The 12,758-nt window shown below is 39.8% G+C and overlaps 1 protein-coding gene across 2 annotated transcripts in view; it reads right to left on the reverse strand.

Annotated features, from left to right (window-relative positions):
• Positions 1-12,041: 12,041 nt before the first annotated feature.
• HOOK3 (hook microtubule tethering protein 3) overlaps positions 12,042-12,758 on the reverse strand; it is a 70,557-nt gene continuing 69,840 nt past the window's right edge. For both annotated transcript variants that reach the window (XM_018563371.1, XM_018563370.1), the window contains one exon: positions 12,042-12,418. In XM_018563371.1, coding sequence (XP_018418873.1) covers positions 12,403-12,418 — 16 coding nt within the window. In that variant the 3' untranslated portion in view covers positions 12,042-12,402. The remainder of the gene's footprint in view (positions 12,419-12,758) is intronic.

Here is a 12,758-nt window from a genome sequence, read left to right on the forward strand (position 1 = left end):
CCTAACAGCTTTACCTTGTACTACTAGACCTTACAAATCATCTACTTATGGAAAATGTTTGCCTTTTATTTGAAAAGTGTATTTTTATGTTCTGCTGGGGTAGAATGTTTCCATATTACTCCCATAATGCACTTGGGAAATGTAAAATTCTACTGTGATATAGATTTACCTTAGATTTATAAAATATGACTATAATGATTTTGTTTTCTAATAAGGAACAAAATTATCTTTGAACGGATCACTTTATTTGTGAATGACAGACTGTATAAGGCATTACACAAAAAAAGAACATAAAGACCGGGGTACTTTGATTGTAAATAAAGGGAGATTGTACTTTTTTTTGCATAGTTCTCTGTGAGAATTCTGCCACCATGTGGTACTGATGTGATAGTGCAGGAGGTAGAAAATATGTAATTTGTCTTCGTGGGCATCAATACACGTTTTAGTTCTGTGCTAAGAAAATGATATGACTATATTTTGAACATTTGGAGAAAAAAGTAAAACATTTCATATCTTTTTTCACTCGTTACTGTTACTACAACATAACAGTGGCACATTCTGTTTTGAGCCATGTCAACACACCGGTGATACTGCCAGTGCTTTCAGCTCGGCAGTGACAGGATCCCTTTATAGCACAAATATTCAACTGCTTCCGCTATGTTGATCCATCAGTAGCTGGCGACACCTCACTAACGTGGGCAAAGAGGGAACAAGGTGGAAGCAGTTCCGCACTTCTTAGTGCCGCATCAGGATTGCAAGTGTTCCATAGGCCTCGGGGCTACTTTTGATGTTCTGCAGTCACTAAAGCTGGCATATAATATGATTGATGAATGTTTTGTAAATTATTTGTAATGAACAAAATGTATTGTACCACAGCGTTCTGTTCAAAATAAAATCACTCTATTTTGCTAGCAAATTAAATTCAGGTTATAACAAAGTGTTCCTTACTTCAGGATGGCTGCCATGCAGCTCCAGGCTTCGCAAAGGTTGAGGAGGCACAAACTAATTGAGCACTCATACAAATGTGGAACCATGTATGGGGAAAAATGATTGCTGCAGAAGTTGACTGGGCACTTTGAAAATGTCATTCAAGTTACTCATGTTTCCTGTTGGCAGTCTGGAAATACTGGAAAGGGATGGATTTAAGCTAACAATCATTGGTTATAGATTGTTATAACCTATAACAGAAGCCAGTGCCTCTGAACCAGATTTGAAAGACTGGGGAAACGTTTGAATTTGGCAACACTGCATTAGTCTAATTTAAATGCATATTCACCTTATTCACCTTAAATAATGCGACATGCAGAAGATCTACTGTATACTAACTATAAGCATCACCTGTATAGCTTTATTAACCCCTTCATGACTGAGGCCCTTTTTTCAATTTTTGCACCCATGTTATATTAGACTGTCTGATCTCACCCTCTTCACATCTGCCCATCCAGTCAGATGGGTTACTGCATGCAAATTAACATGCAGTATTTCATACATTTATGTGCATTGCATCAAGGCAGTCCATTCATTTAGAATGAGCTACTACTGCATGGGAAAAAGAAAAAAACAAATCTGCACGTTTTATTTTCATATTATATATAATTAACCCTCTTAGCCGCGCTCAGGTGTAGAAATACAAAACAATGCTAACAAGTGAAAACACCACAAAATAATAAATATCCATGCACTGCGCTCTACCCAAATGAACAACATCAAACCAACATGTGCATCATATATCTGGCATATCAATCTATGCAGTTCAGAAGTGCAAACAATAAATAACTCATATACTATATCCAGGGCTTGAAAAATTTGATGGCGTCTCACCAGTCAGTCAAAAATATTACCACTCAGCATGACCGGCCTATAGCCTTGCAATTTATGTTAATATTTTTTGGGACATACGGAGCTTTCTTTTGGTGGTATATAATCACCGCTAGATGCCCAATCGCTTGAATGTAAAGCCGGGAAGCTACTCGTCCGGCTCCAGCGTCCTCTTGTCACAGGATTTTTCAAGCCCTGACTATAATCAATTGAAAGAAAATATAGTGATAAGCTTCGTGCAATGTCCAATTATCAGTGAAGAGATTCTCTTTCTTCCAAGACTTATAGAAGTTAATCAACCAGGTGCAATTAGTGTTCATAAACTACACCTTATGTGTTAATGTATATACACATAGATCTTCACTCTACCGCAAGTTTTAAAAAAACCATTAAACCGCACTAAGCGCTTCTGTCACTGGTGTTTCTCCTCTCAGTTAGACTCCAGTAAGGAAAGATAACACTTTATTTATCACCGCTTCCTTCCTCAGAAATATAAAACGCCTCTCATTGTGTAGTATTTCACAACTCAAAATGTAATCGGGGATTAAAAGCACTTACATAAAAGATCATTCAATCGCATGAAAAACGTCTCCAATCGTACATGTCACAGCACATCAGTATCAGGGAGAGTGTGAATACTCCGCCCTCCCGATGCGTTTCGTCACCAAGGAATTCTTCCAGGGGGTAGTGAGCGTACAGACGCTTCCTGTTCACCTGTTTATTCTCCCAATATTCTACACATTAAGTATACAGTATAGTGCTGTGTACAAAAACTGCCACTAGAAGTCTCCAGCATCCAATCTCGTTTCAATGAGCTAAACAGTTCACGAGTCCTACGCATGATCTTTCCTCACGTCTTACTCCAAATCTGTTTATACAACCCAATTTAAAATAGGTCTCAAAGCCAATTTGTTCATAAAAAGGGAAAAGACTATAAAAAATAAGAGCAACATATGGAGCCATAAAACTTAAACGGAGCTGTAAAGATTAAATGTTAGATATTTGGGACCACATACTGTTAGCCGTAAAAAGATATGTATAACATTATTCACTATAAAAACGACAAATATAGCACATATACACAAGGGGGTCATATAAAGTAAATGGCATTACAATTGTATATTATACCCATTTTAAAACACATATGGTGAAAGGGGGCTTCTCTAGCTTAATGTCACATCATTCAATTCTTACAATAATTATGTGATATTAAGCTAGATAGATGGCTATATTTGTCATTTTTATAGTGAATCATTTTATTACATATCTTTTTATGGCAAACAGTATAGACTATGATATTTTATGTAAGTGTTTTTAATCCCCTAATACATTTTGAGTTGTGAAATACTACACAATGAGAGGCATTTATATTTCTGTTTGAGCCTGAGCTTACAAACCTTCAGGTTGGGAAGAGAGGAGGAGAAAGTAGAGATACATAAAGTGTTATCTTTCCTTACTGGAATCTAACTGACAGAAGTGCTTATGGCTCATCCTGCACTATATTGCCAAAAGTATTGGGACACCGCCCCCAAATCATTGGATTCAGGTGTTCCAATCACCTGCATGGCCACAGGTGTATAAAATCAAGTACCTCGGCATGCAGACACTTCTACAAACATTTGTGAGAGAATGGGTTGCTCTCAGGAGCTCAGTGAATTCAAGCATGGTACCGTGATAGGTTGCCACCTGTGCCATAAGTCCATCTGTGAAATTTCCTTGCTACTAAATATTCCACGGTCACCTGTTAGTGGTATTATAACAAAGTAGAAGAAACTGGGAACAACAGCACCTCAGCCACGAAGTTGTAGGCCACGTAAAATGACAGAGCGGGGTCAGCACATGCTGAAGCTCACAGTGCGTAGAAGTCGCCAACTGTCTGCAGAGTCAATAGCTACAGACCTCCAAACTTCGTGTGGCCTTCAGATTGGCACAACAACAGCAGTGCGTAGAGAGCTTCATGGAATGGGTTTCCATGGCTGAGCAGCTGCAGCCAAGCCTTACATCACCAAGTCAAATGCAAAGCGTCAGATGCAGTGGTGTACAGCATCCCGCCACTGGACTCTAAAGAAGTGGAGACATGCTCTCTGGAGTGACGAATCACGCTTCTCTGTCTGGCAATCCGATGAACGTGTCTGGGTTTGGCGGTTGCCAGGAGAACGGTACTTGCCTGACTGCATTGTGTAAAGTTTGGTGGAGGGGGGATTATGGTGTGGGGTTGTTTTTCAGGGGATGGGCCCCTTAGTTCCAGTGAAGGGAACTCTTAAGGCATCAGCATACCAAGACATTTTGGACAATTTCATGCTCCCAAATTTGTGGGAACAGTTTGTGGATGGCCCCTTCCTGTTCCAACATGACTGCGCACCAGTGCACAAAGCTGAAGGAAGATGATCACTGATGTGGTGGATTCCATGCACAATTTGTGGACTTGATTGAAGACACAGAGCTTTAAAATCCAAGATAGGGTGCGTGCTCCCTTTGGATCTGTAAACAGTACACAGATTGGAGTAGAACCCTTGAAACCATTCTGGAACCGGAATTGTGGGTATCAACTAGGGATGCACCGATATATTGGTCACCGAAACATATTGGCCGAAAATGGCACTTTTGGCTAAAGGCGCTGCTCTGTGTCCCAGCGGGGAGGAGAGAAAGTGTGACAGCCGGCCGAGTGCTGTGAGTGGCCGACGTCTCTCCTCCCCGCACCGCTCAGCCTCCTATCACAGTCCGGCAGAGCGGTGTAGGGGCGGAGACAGCCACAGAAGGCTGAGCTCTTCTCCCTGCACCGCTCGATCAGCCTCCTGTGTCAGGAAGGAGAGCAAGTGCAAACACAGTGATCGCTGAGTGTTTGTAAATAATTGAGGACAGAGTATGTTGACTATATCCTCAATTATGAATGAATGGGAAGTGATCTACATCACCTCCTGTTCATTCATCATTGTGCTTATAGTAAATACATGTTCTCATGTTATCAATGAACAGGAACACGCTGTATAGAGCATTCCTGTTTATTGATAACTGGGGCTACAGAAAAACTTTGTGTCCTCAATCTTTTTTTCTATTTTAAAAGGGAAAGATCAGGGGTCTGTTTAGACCCCTAATATTTCCCCTGAAACCCCTAAAAGTAAAAAAAAAAAATATTTAATAAAAAAATGTAAAAGCTTATAAAAAATAAAAAATTAAATATTTGAAAAAATTAAAATGAACATTTTCGGTTTCGGCCTGACAATTGTTTTTATTTCGGTTTTGAAATTTCCATATCGGTGCACCTCTAAGTATCAACCCTTGGTCCAGAAGACTCAAGAGGGTTTGATGGAGATCTTCTATTGTGTGGTGACAAAGGAAGTTTGGAGGTGAGGAACCTAGGAGTGGCCAGGGAGCAAAACTTCAGTTTGTAGCCCTGGGATACCACTACCTTCACCGAAGTGTCTGAGATGCAAGCTGTCCAAGCACCCCAACACTCTGGGAAATGTAGAAGAAGGCTTGTCTCAGGATGTGGCAGAATGAGTGCCAGACAGTAAGGGTACACTGGAAGCCAAGCTTGCAAGGTTTCCATGTGAATGTTGGGGCAGTGGAGAAACAAAAGGGCGATTTGAGGTAGACCTTACAGACACTTTGTGTTTCTTCCACTCAGATGGGTGCTGTTGCCACCAGTAGTATCCTTGATAATATGATCAAGAGTCAATGTGAAGAGACCAGATTTCTCGAAGGTCATGCAAAAGAAGCGCGTCTTGCACAAAGGTTCTGTAGTCCTGCACTTTAGCCCCAGTTCTGTACGCATATGTACCGAAAAAAGACACATGCAAGAAATTAGACAAGAGGCTTTCAGCAAACTGTCACAGCTAAAGTTTAATGCTAGACCCATTTGCTCCACACTTTTATTAATGGATTAACCGCAGTGGTTAGTTCTGTTTTAAGGAATTGTTATCAATCGGACATGGTTTGACAAAGTAAAGTCACAGCCAGGATTGGTGAGGACAGGGTGTAGAAGCACGTTTGTGAACCAACTCTGCAAATAACTAGGTGACTTGGACAATAAACTCTTGCATGACTATGATAAAGACTTCAGCCAAAAAGGGCAGAGGATCCAGCCACACATGATGGAGCTAAAGAAGACTATAAGGACAGAATAGACTGCAAAAGCAGAGGGCAAAATGATTTCGAGCAGCAGATGTTGGTATGGTCAGTAGACCAGATGCAAGCAGTTACTAGAAAGTGAGCTGGGGGCACCTGCTACAGTGTGACTGTCCCCTCTGTGTGTATAATCAGACATGTCGCAACCACGTGGTGGTAAAAGTATAGACTAGGGATGCACAGATACTGGTATTTCGGTATCGAGTACCGTTATTTTTTTTTTCGGTACTCGCCGATACCGGAAGTCCCATTAAGTAAGCCAGGCGACGTGTAATGACTCGCCATCTGCCTTCCTGATTAGCCGGGAAACCGGGCGGTGTGTAAAGACTCGCCACCCAGCTTCCCCATTAGCAGGGAAGCGGTCCCCATGGCTTCTCGTCACTAGGCCAATCAGGAAGCCTGGCGCCACGTCATTACATGGCGCCCAGCTTCCTGACCAATCAGGAAGCCGGGCAGCGAGTCATTACACGGTGCCCGGCTTCCCGGGAAGCCGGCTCCATGCTCCCTCATCACAAGTGACGAGGGAGCATGGAGCCGGGCAGCGTGCCCGGCTTTCTGATACCGAGAGTATCGGGCTAGGCATCGGAGCAAATATTATGCATCGGCACCGATACTAGTATCGGTGCATCTCTAGTATAGATTCAGGTTAAGAGGCATGCCCCAGTTATTAATTAAAGTATGACAGCTGGTAGAAGATGAGGATTGGATTGCCAGAGGCGACCCAAATCACTAAGTGGTAGGAAACCCCTGAAACAAAAGTGCACTTTTTTTCTTTAAAAAAAAAAAAAAGTGTGTTTTTGTTGATATGGATGGACTATATGTTGATAGGGCCTATGTTTACAGCTTAGGGGTGCTCAAAGCACAGCGGTCACTTGTTACTGGCTTTCAGTTCTGGGTGCTGTCCTTTGTTCGCAGCATGCCACTGTATTGTTTGAAAAACAATTAAGTGAAAAAGCAATGAGCACCTAAACCACCTCACATTCAACTCACCCCTATATCCTTATAGATAAAATAAAAGTTAGCCGTAAACCAGTTAGGCTTACTATCCCTTATTAAAACAGTCTCGTTACTGGTTAATTTTATACTGCTCTATCCACTGCAGTATCTTAATTCTGGCAAATATGCCCTGCCAATGTACACCATCTCTGAAGACTGTACTGAAAAATTGTACAGTTCTCTTTAATTGCTTTAACCTCGCTGGCGGTATGATTATTATAATTTTTTCCTTTTTTGTTGTTTTTAGTTTTTTCTCTTTTAACTTTTAAACTTCCCACCGGTTCCGCCCCCCTGCGATGCGGACACTCGCAAGGGACGGAAGCCAGCATCGGCCGGAGGACACAGCAGGTAACGCGAACAAGGTAAGAGACGCAACGCTGTATTCCCGAGTGTGGCTCAGGGTTACCGCTTAGGTTACTGAAAATGAACCCCGTGCCACACTCGGGAATACTGCCAGGGAGGTTAAGGCATCCCCAAAACATATTCTTTAAAGGATTAGTGTATTTTCAGTGTTGTCCTTGATGTTGCATGAATAGTTCCTCTATACATTTTACAGGATTTTTTAAATTTTTAAAAAATTATTTTTGCATTGGTCCATGTTCCCCATGGCAGTGCCCAGCTTCCCATGGCTTTTTTGACAGTAGTTTACCTAGGTAGTCCTAAAAATGGTCAGAATTTAATTACAGGATCTGCCCCCCATAGATGTTAATGGAATCTACCAATATGTTCAGATTCGCCAAATTGTGAACAGGATTTGCTAAACAAAGTCTATGTAAACCAAACTGTGGGGGTAATTGAGCCCAGTGTATTAGCTAGCCAATGCCACAGTACTAACTATAGACGTTAGGTTTCAAATAAACAATATCTACTTATACTCTACTTTTTCTCATGTTTAATAGCATTTTTCATGGTCAATTGTGCTTTGAAAGGGCAGAGCATATGCAGGCTATGTTGAGGAGTGTGTTTACAGGTAACCTTAGTAAAATCACAAGCAATCTCTTAGGCGGTTATTCACAAAAGGGTGAAGAGTTTGGAGAAGGCAGGAGAAGTGAACAATCTAGGACAGCATAGCCGATTTTGAAAAATTCAATTCAACTCACTTTCCAGTACAGCGAAGTTGTTCTAGAATGTTCAATTCTCCTGCCTTCTCCAAACTCTTCACTCTTCTGTGAATAACCCTCTTAATGTCGAATTGTGCAGTACTAGTAAATAACACATTGGTACACCCTGAGCTTTTATCCTCCTGCGACCTAAGGTAAGTATTCCTACACCTTAGTTTACAGGTGACCAATGTAGCAGTCTTATTTCAGCTGGCATGTGGAAATTCAACATGAATTTAGATTTTAGGAAATACTTTGACTATTTATAATGGAATATGTAAGGGTGGTTTTATATATCTGCCTTAAAATAGGTGCAAACCATAACCAAATTACATTTAGTCTGTGAAAAACATTCCATATCAAACAATATCCATGTTTTTTTAAATAAAATACTTGTTTTCACCTTTCTGATTTTTTGTTTGCAGTGCTGCTAATCCTTCATCTACATGCAGCTACTGCAGTGATACCTGCATATTTCTCAGGGCAGGTTGCCTGATGGTGATAACAGTGGACCATGCCTGTGTAATGTGAGCTGAAGCAGCCACTTGTAGTCACCATCAGACGTCTGTGTGACAAGGTAGAAGACAAGGTCAGAGCATTGTCATCATGTAACAGAAAGTGCCAGAAGATCACCAGGTGTTATTTTGATAAAAGTTGTAGATTTTAAAATGTCAAAAAACTGTCGTAACGTTTCAAACTGCTTTAAACAAATTAAAGCTTATATGAGATTTTAGTGATTAAATATTTCTAATAAAAATACAAAAAGGATTGAATAATAATGTATTTTATCAACTACCTTGGTTTTGCTTAATGTACTGTATATGAAAATTACAAATGTGGAACAAACAAAAATCATTTTAGGATGCAGATTCCAGGCACATTTCTTTCAAAATAGTTTATTTACAAAGTTCCTTAACAAAAGTACACTTCTGTTTACACTGGAAGTATTGCGTGAAAAACTTACATATTTTATGTTCAAAATGATAACCATCATCATATATATATACATGAATTCCAACATTCCTGCTTTGTACTTCTGACCACAGAGGCTGAATTGCTTATTACAGAAAATGAATTCTAAAACACAGTTTGTCTAGATGGTACCCAGTTGGAGACCATAATAAAAAGGTAAGTAGAATACCAAGGAACAATTCTTGCTAGGCATCCCTTATCCATTATGTATGACTGTATATGGAACTACAATAAAATGCTCTAAGCACCCCTAAGTGGACGGAAATTGCAGCTATATTTCACTAAGCCTCTAAACTTGTTTAAAGAGAATATTCTATGTCTAAAAGTAAAGGATTCTAGGTCCGTAATACTTACATATGTAACTAAACTTTGTCTGGAATTGTCAGTTTACACTTTAGAAACCCTGAAAAGCAATGACATTCCAGAGTAGTTGTATATGAGAAAGTTCCTCTGCACCAAGTCTCCCAGGGCTTGACTAGAGCCACGCTTATAATTGGAGCAAATGCAGTCTTTTGTTTGACCTCTTACCTAGGAGACTTAATCACTTCTGAAGTAGTATAATACAAGATTAAACACTCATTCATGTGATTGCAGGACATTATTATTATGATTTACTGTACCGCGACTATGACAATACTATCTAAACTGTTCCATGGATGGGACTAATTTGATCACTGTTGGGCTAGTCATAGACGGGCAGATCTTTTCCCGAGAATGAAAAGCTGGGAGACATCTTCCCATTATCTGTAGTGCCAAGACTCACCACTGCTTTTCATGGGGAACATGTAACAGACTTAAATGCTAATCAGGCAGATGCGAGAAACAAATGCTGGTTATCGCTGCCTATGGGTACCCCATTTCTCAAAGTGTTACTCTGTGCTCTAAGTTCTGGGAGGGATCAGAGAGTTCATGGCCAGCTATGCGTGACCAAATTTTGGATAATCTCAACCGATCTTCCAGAAGGGTGCAAATGCCAGAAATTGCAACAAAGATGGGCAGATCTCTAATAAAACAAATGACACATTTGCTGCTCTCTGGCCAGCAATACATGGCATGATATTTACACCATTACATTATATTGTTAGGCAAGCATTGAGGTTAAAGTGGACTTGGACTGGGCAACCTTTTGCTCTATAAAATGTGGGAAAAGTCTGTCATGAATAATAACACTTAAAGTAAACTCTCTGCCGTTGTTCTTTTGATCACTCTTATCTATTGCACAGTATCTCTATAGAACAGCTTTTCCTCTTTTTAGACTCAACCGCTGATGACACCAACAATGTAATAAGGTCATCAGAAAAGCGGGCAGGGTATGCCTATTAAACTCCTGATAGGTTACGATGCAGTTAGAATAATGGAGTTTGCCCAAGCAACGCCATGCATGGTAGTGCTCTGCTTCACCCAATTGGAAATTAGATACTGGGACTGATGGTTATATTGGTGCAGAGATTTACCAAAAATCACAGAATAAGCTTTTGCTCTCTTTTCTTAATTAAAAGGGGTTTACAGATCAAAAGATGTACAGATCTTTCAATGCCCTTTAGTTTTCATCTAGAAATCTGCCCATCTGTGGGGACTTTACTGTTGCAACAACTGTCTAACAAACTCCTACTATGATATAAATTAGCCATTACGGATTCTGATTTTTGGATGGTAGAACTGCACATATAGCCCCAGCCTAAAGCTGGAACTGCATGGGTAGTTCTCAGTGAAACTAGTAAAACTAGAGTAGCAACTGATCGCCAAGTTCCTAGGAAGTAAGCTACACAGTAGCATGTAGTAGCGATTAATAGTGCCTGAATTGCACATTGCTCTAATAGTGTGCAATTATGGCCATAGACCGCCCATTGTTCCATCAGCTAGCGCTCAACTGCTACTCTTCTGCAATTTATCACAAGTGATTTTAGTCATTCGACCGGGACACTAAAAACTGCCCTTGTAGTTTAGATCTTATGTGTTATCTGAATACAGCCAAATTAAAACAACCTACTTCAAACAAAACTCATCTTCAACCTTACGCAACATAAAAGAATGTAACAGAAAGTGTTGTGGTTCTATACGTAATACTGTCATAAAAAGTTTCATCGTACTATACAATAAAATGACTAAATTTAGAGCCTTTAGCTCCCTGTTTAGATACAAATGCGCAGATATAAATATAATAGGTGTTAAGTAGAAATATATTAAAGTATGAGCACGGTTTATTTAAATAAAATGCTAAGGCAGCCAGTATATGCAAATTCATTACATAGTATATTGGGGGGGGGAAAAAGAAATCAATAACTTGTTATAATAACATACAATAGGCAGTATCATAGAACTTAAATAAAATCTGACTTTTAAGAGAGGATATTATGTAAACAAAAGATTTTGTAACAGGCATATGCACAAAAGTAAAAAAAAAAAATATTATCAGAAGGTATTCTACAACAGAACGTGTAAAAACAAAAATGATGGATCCCTAGAGAATTCCTCCAGCTTGTTTTGGGGTTTCATATTGTTACATTTATACTGTGTTTCCAAGCATGGCCTGAACTACTGGAGCTGTCAATAGCAAATATTATTCTTTTAGTAGGACTGATACAAATTTTGGTAGTATTTTTTGGTTAATCTCTTCAGTCTCCAAGTATTTCAACTAATAACTAAACAATTATGTCAGCCAAGTCTTTTGCCAAACAAGTCCATCATGGCCATAGCAAGTGTTCTAGCTTTATTTACAGAATGTATTTTTTTGTATATCTTTAATTGGGTCTCTCCACCCAAAGCTTCTATTCCAATAAAGATGGGAGCGGATTGGCTTAAACTTCTGTAAATATCTCAATGACCTCAGGAAAATGTTTCCATTGGCGTTCCTGACCTTTCTTTTACCCCAGTATAACTTCAACAGCAAGAGTCTCACTCTGCTGCATTTAGTGTGATGCAAGATAATAAAAAACAAAACAAAAAAACAGAAATGAGCATGGCTGGTGGCCAGGACTGGGTCCTCAGATGCTGAGATCTAGAGAGCAATTGTATCTGTTATGAAATATCAGTTTAGGGTTGCCTTACCTTACACAGCTTTTCTAATGAAAATAGTTGGTGGCATGGAGAAAATAAACTACCAAATGTCCCTGAAGGCCAAAGTTACAACACACAGTGTTAACCAATGCCCAACACGCCATTATGTATAAGCGGTTATTAGTAAATTAAAAAACAAAAAATAAAATGCACAATACCTGCAAATCAGGGTGTGACAATAGTGTGGATCGCTTAAAGGTAAAAGCAATAAAAGGAAGAAAGCAAGTACTGTTAAACCACAACCCCTAAAGTTGGTTAGTCTGCAGGGTTAGGCCATCCGAACATAATTTTCATGCAACGAGCAGTATTTGACAGCAAAACCATGCCGCGATCATGCAATCACATCACTGCAAATAAATAGTAAGGAAAATGGATTAATAAGATAGACATAACAGAAAATCGATAATAAAAACACTCTCCTGTGTAGAAAGTGACACGGTGGTTAGTACTATGACAATTACACATTAACAGCTCTGAGTGTTTATGTTGCCTGTCTCCACCTATGCACTCATCTTCTTCCAGTTTCCTCTAACAACCATCTATGTTTCTCCATTCAGCTTGCTGAAATATATTTTGTTATTCTGTATGAAGCATTTTTAAAAAGTACAGGATAATGCTCTGACAGAGCTCCATGTTGTATCCACTCCCCCCCCCCCCCCCCCCCCCTTCTCCTTAACCACACCTTCC

This window comes from Nanorana parkeri, unplaced genomic scaffold (assembly GCF_000935625.1).
Source record: "Nanorana parkeri isolate BGI_ZX_2015 unplaced genomic scaffold, ASM93562v1 scaffold659, whole genome shotgun sequence".
In the NCBI taxonomy this organism is placed as follows: domain Eukaryota; kingdom Metazoa; phylum Chordata; class Amphibia; order Anura; family Dicroglossidae; genus Nanorana; species Nanorana parkeri.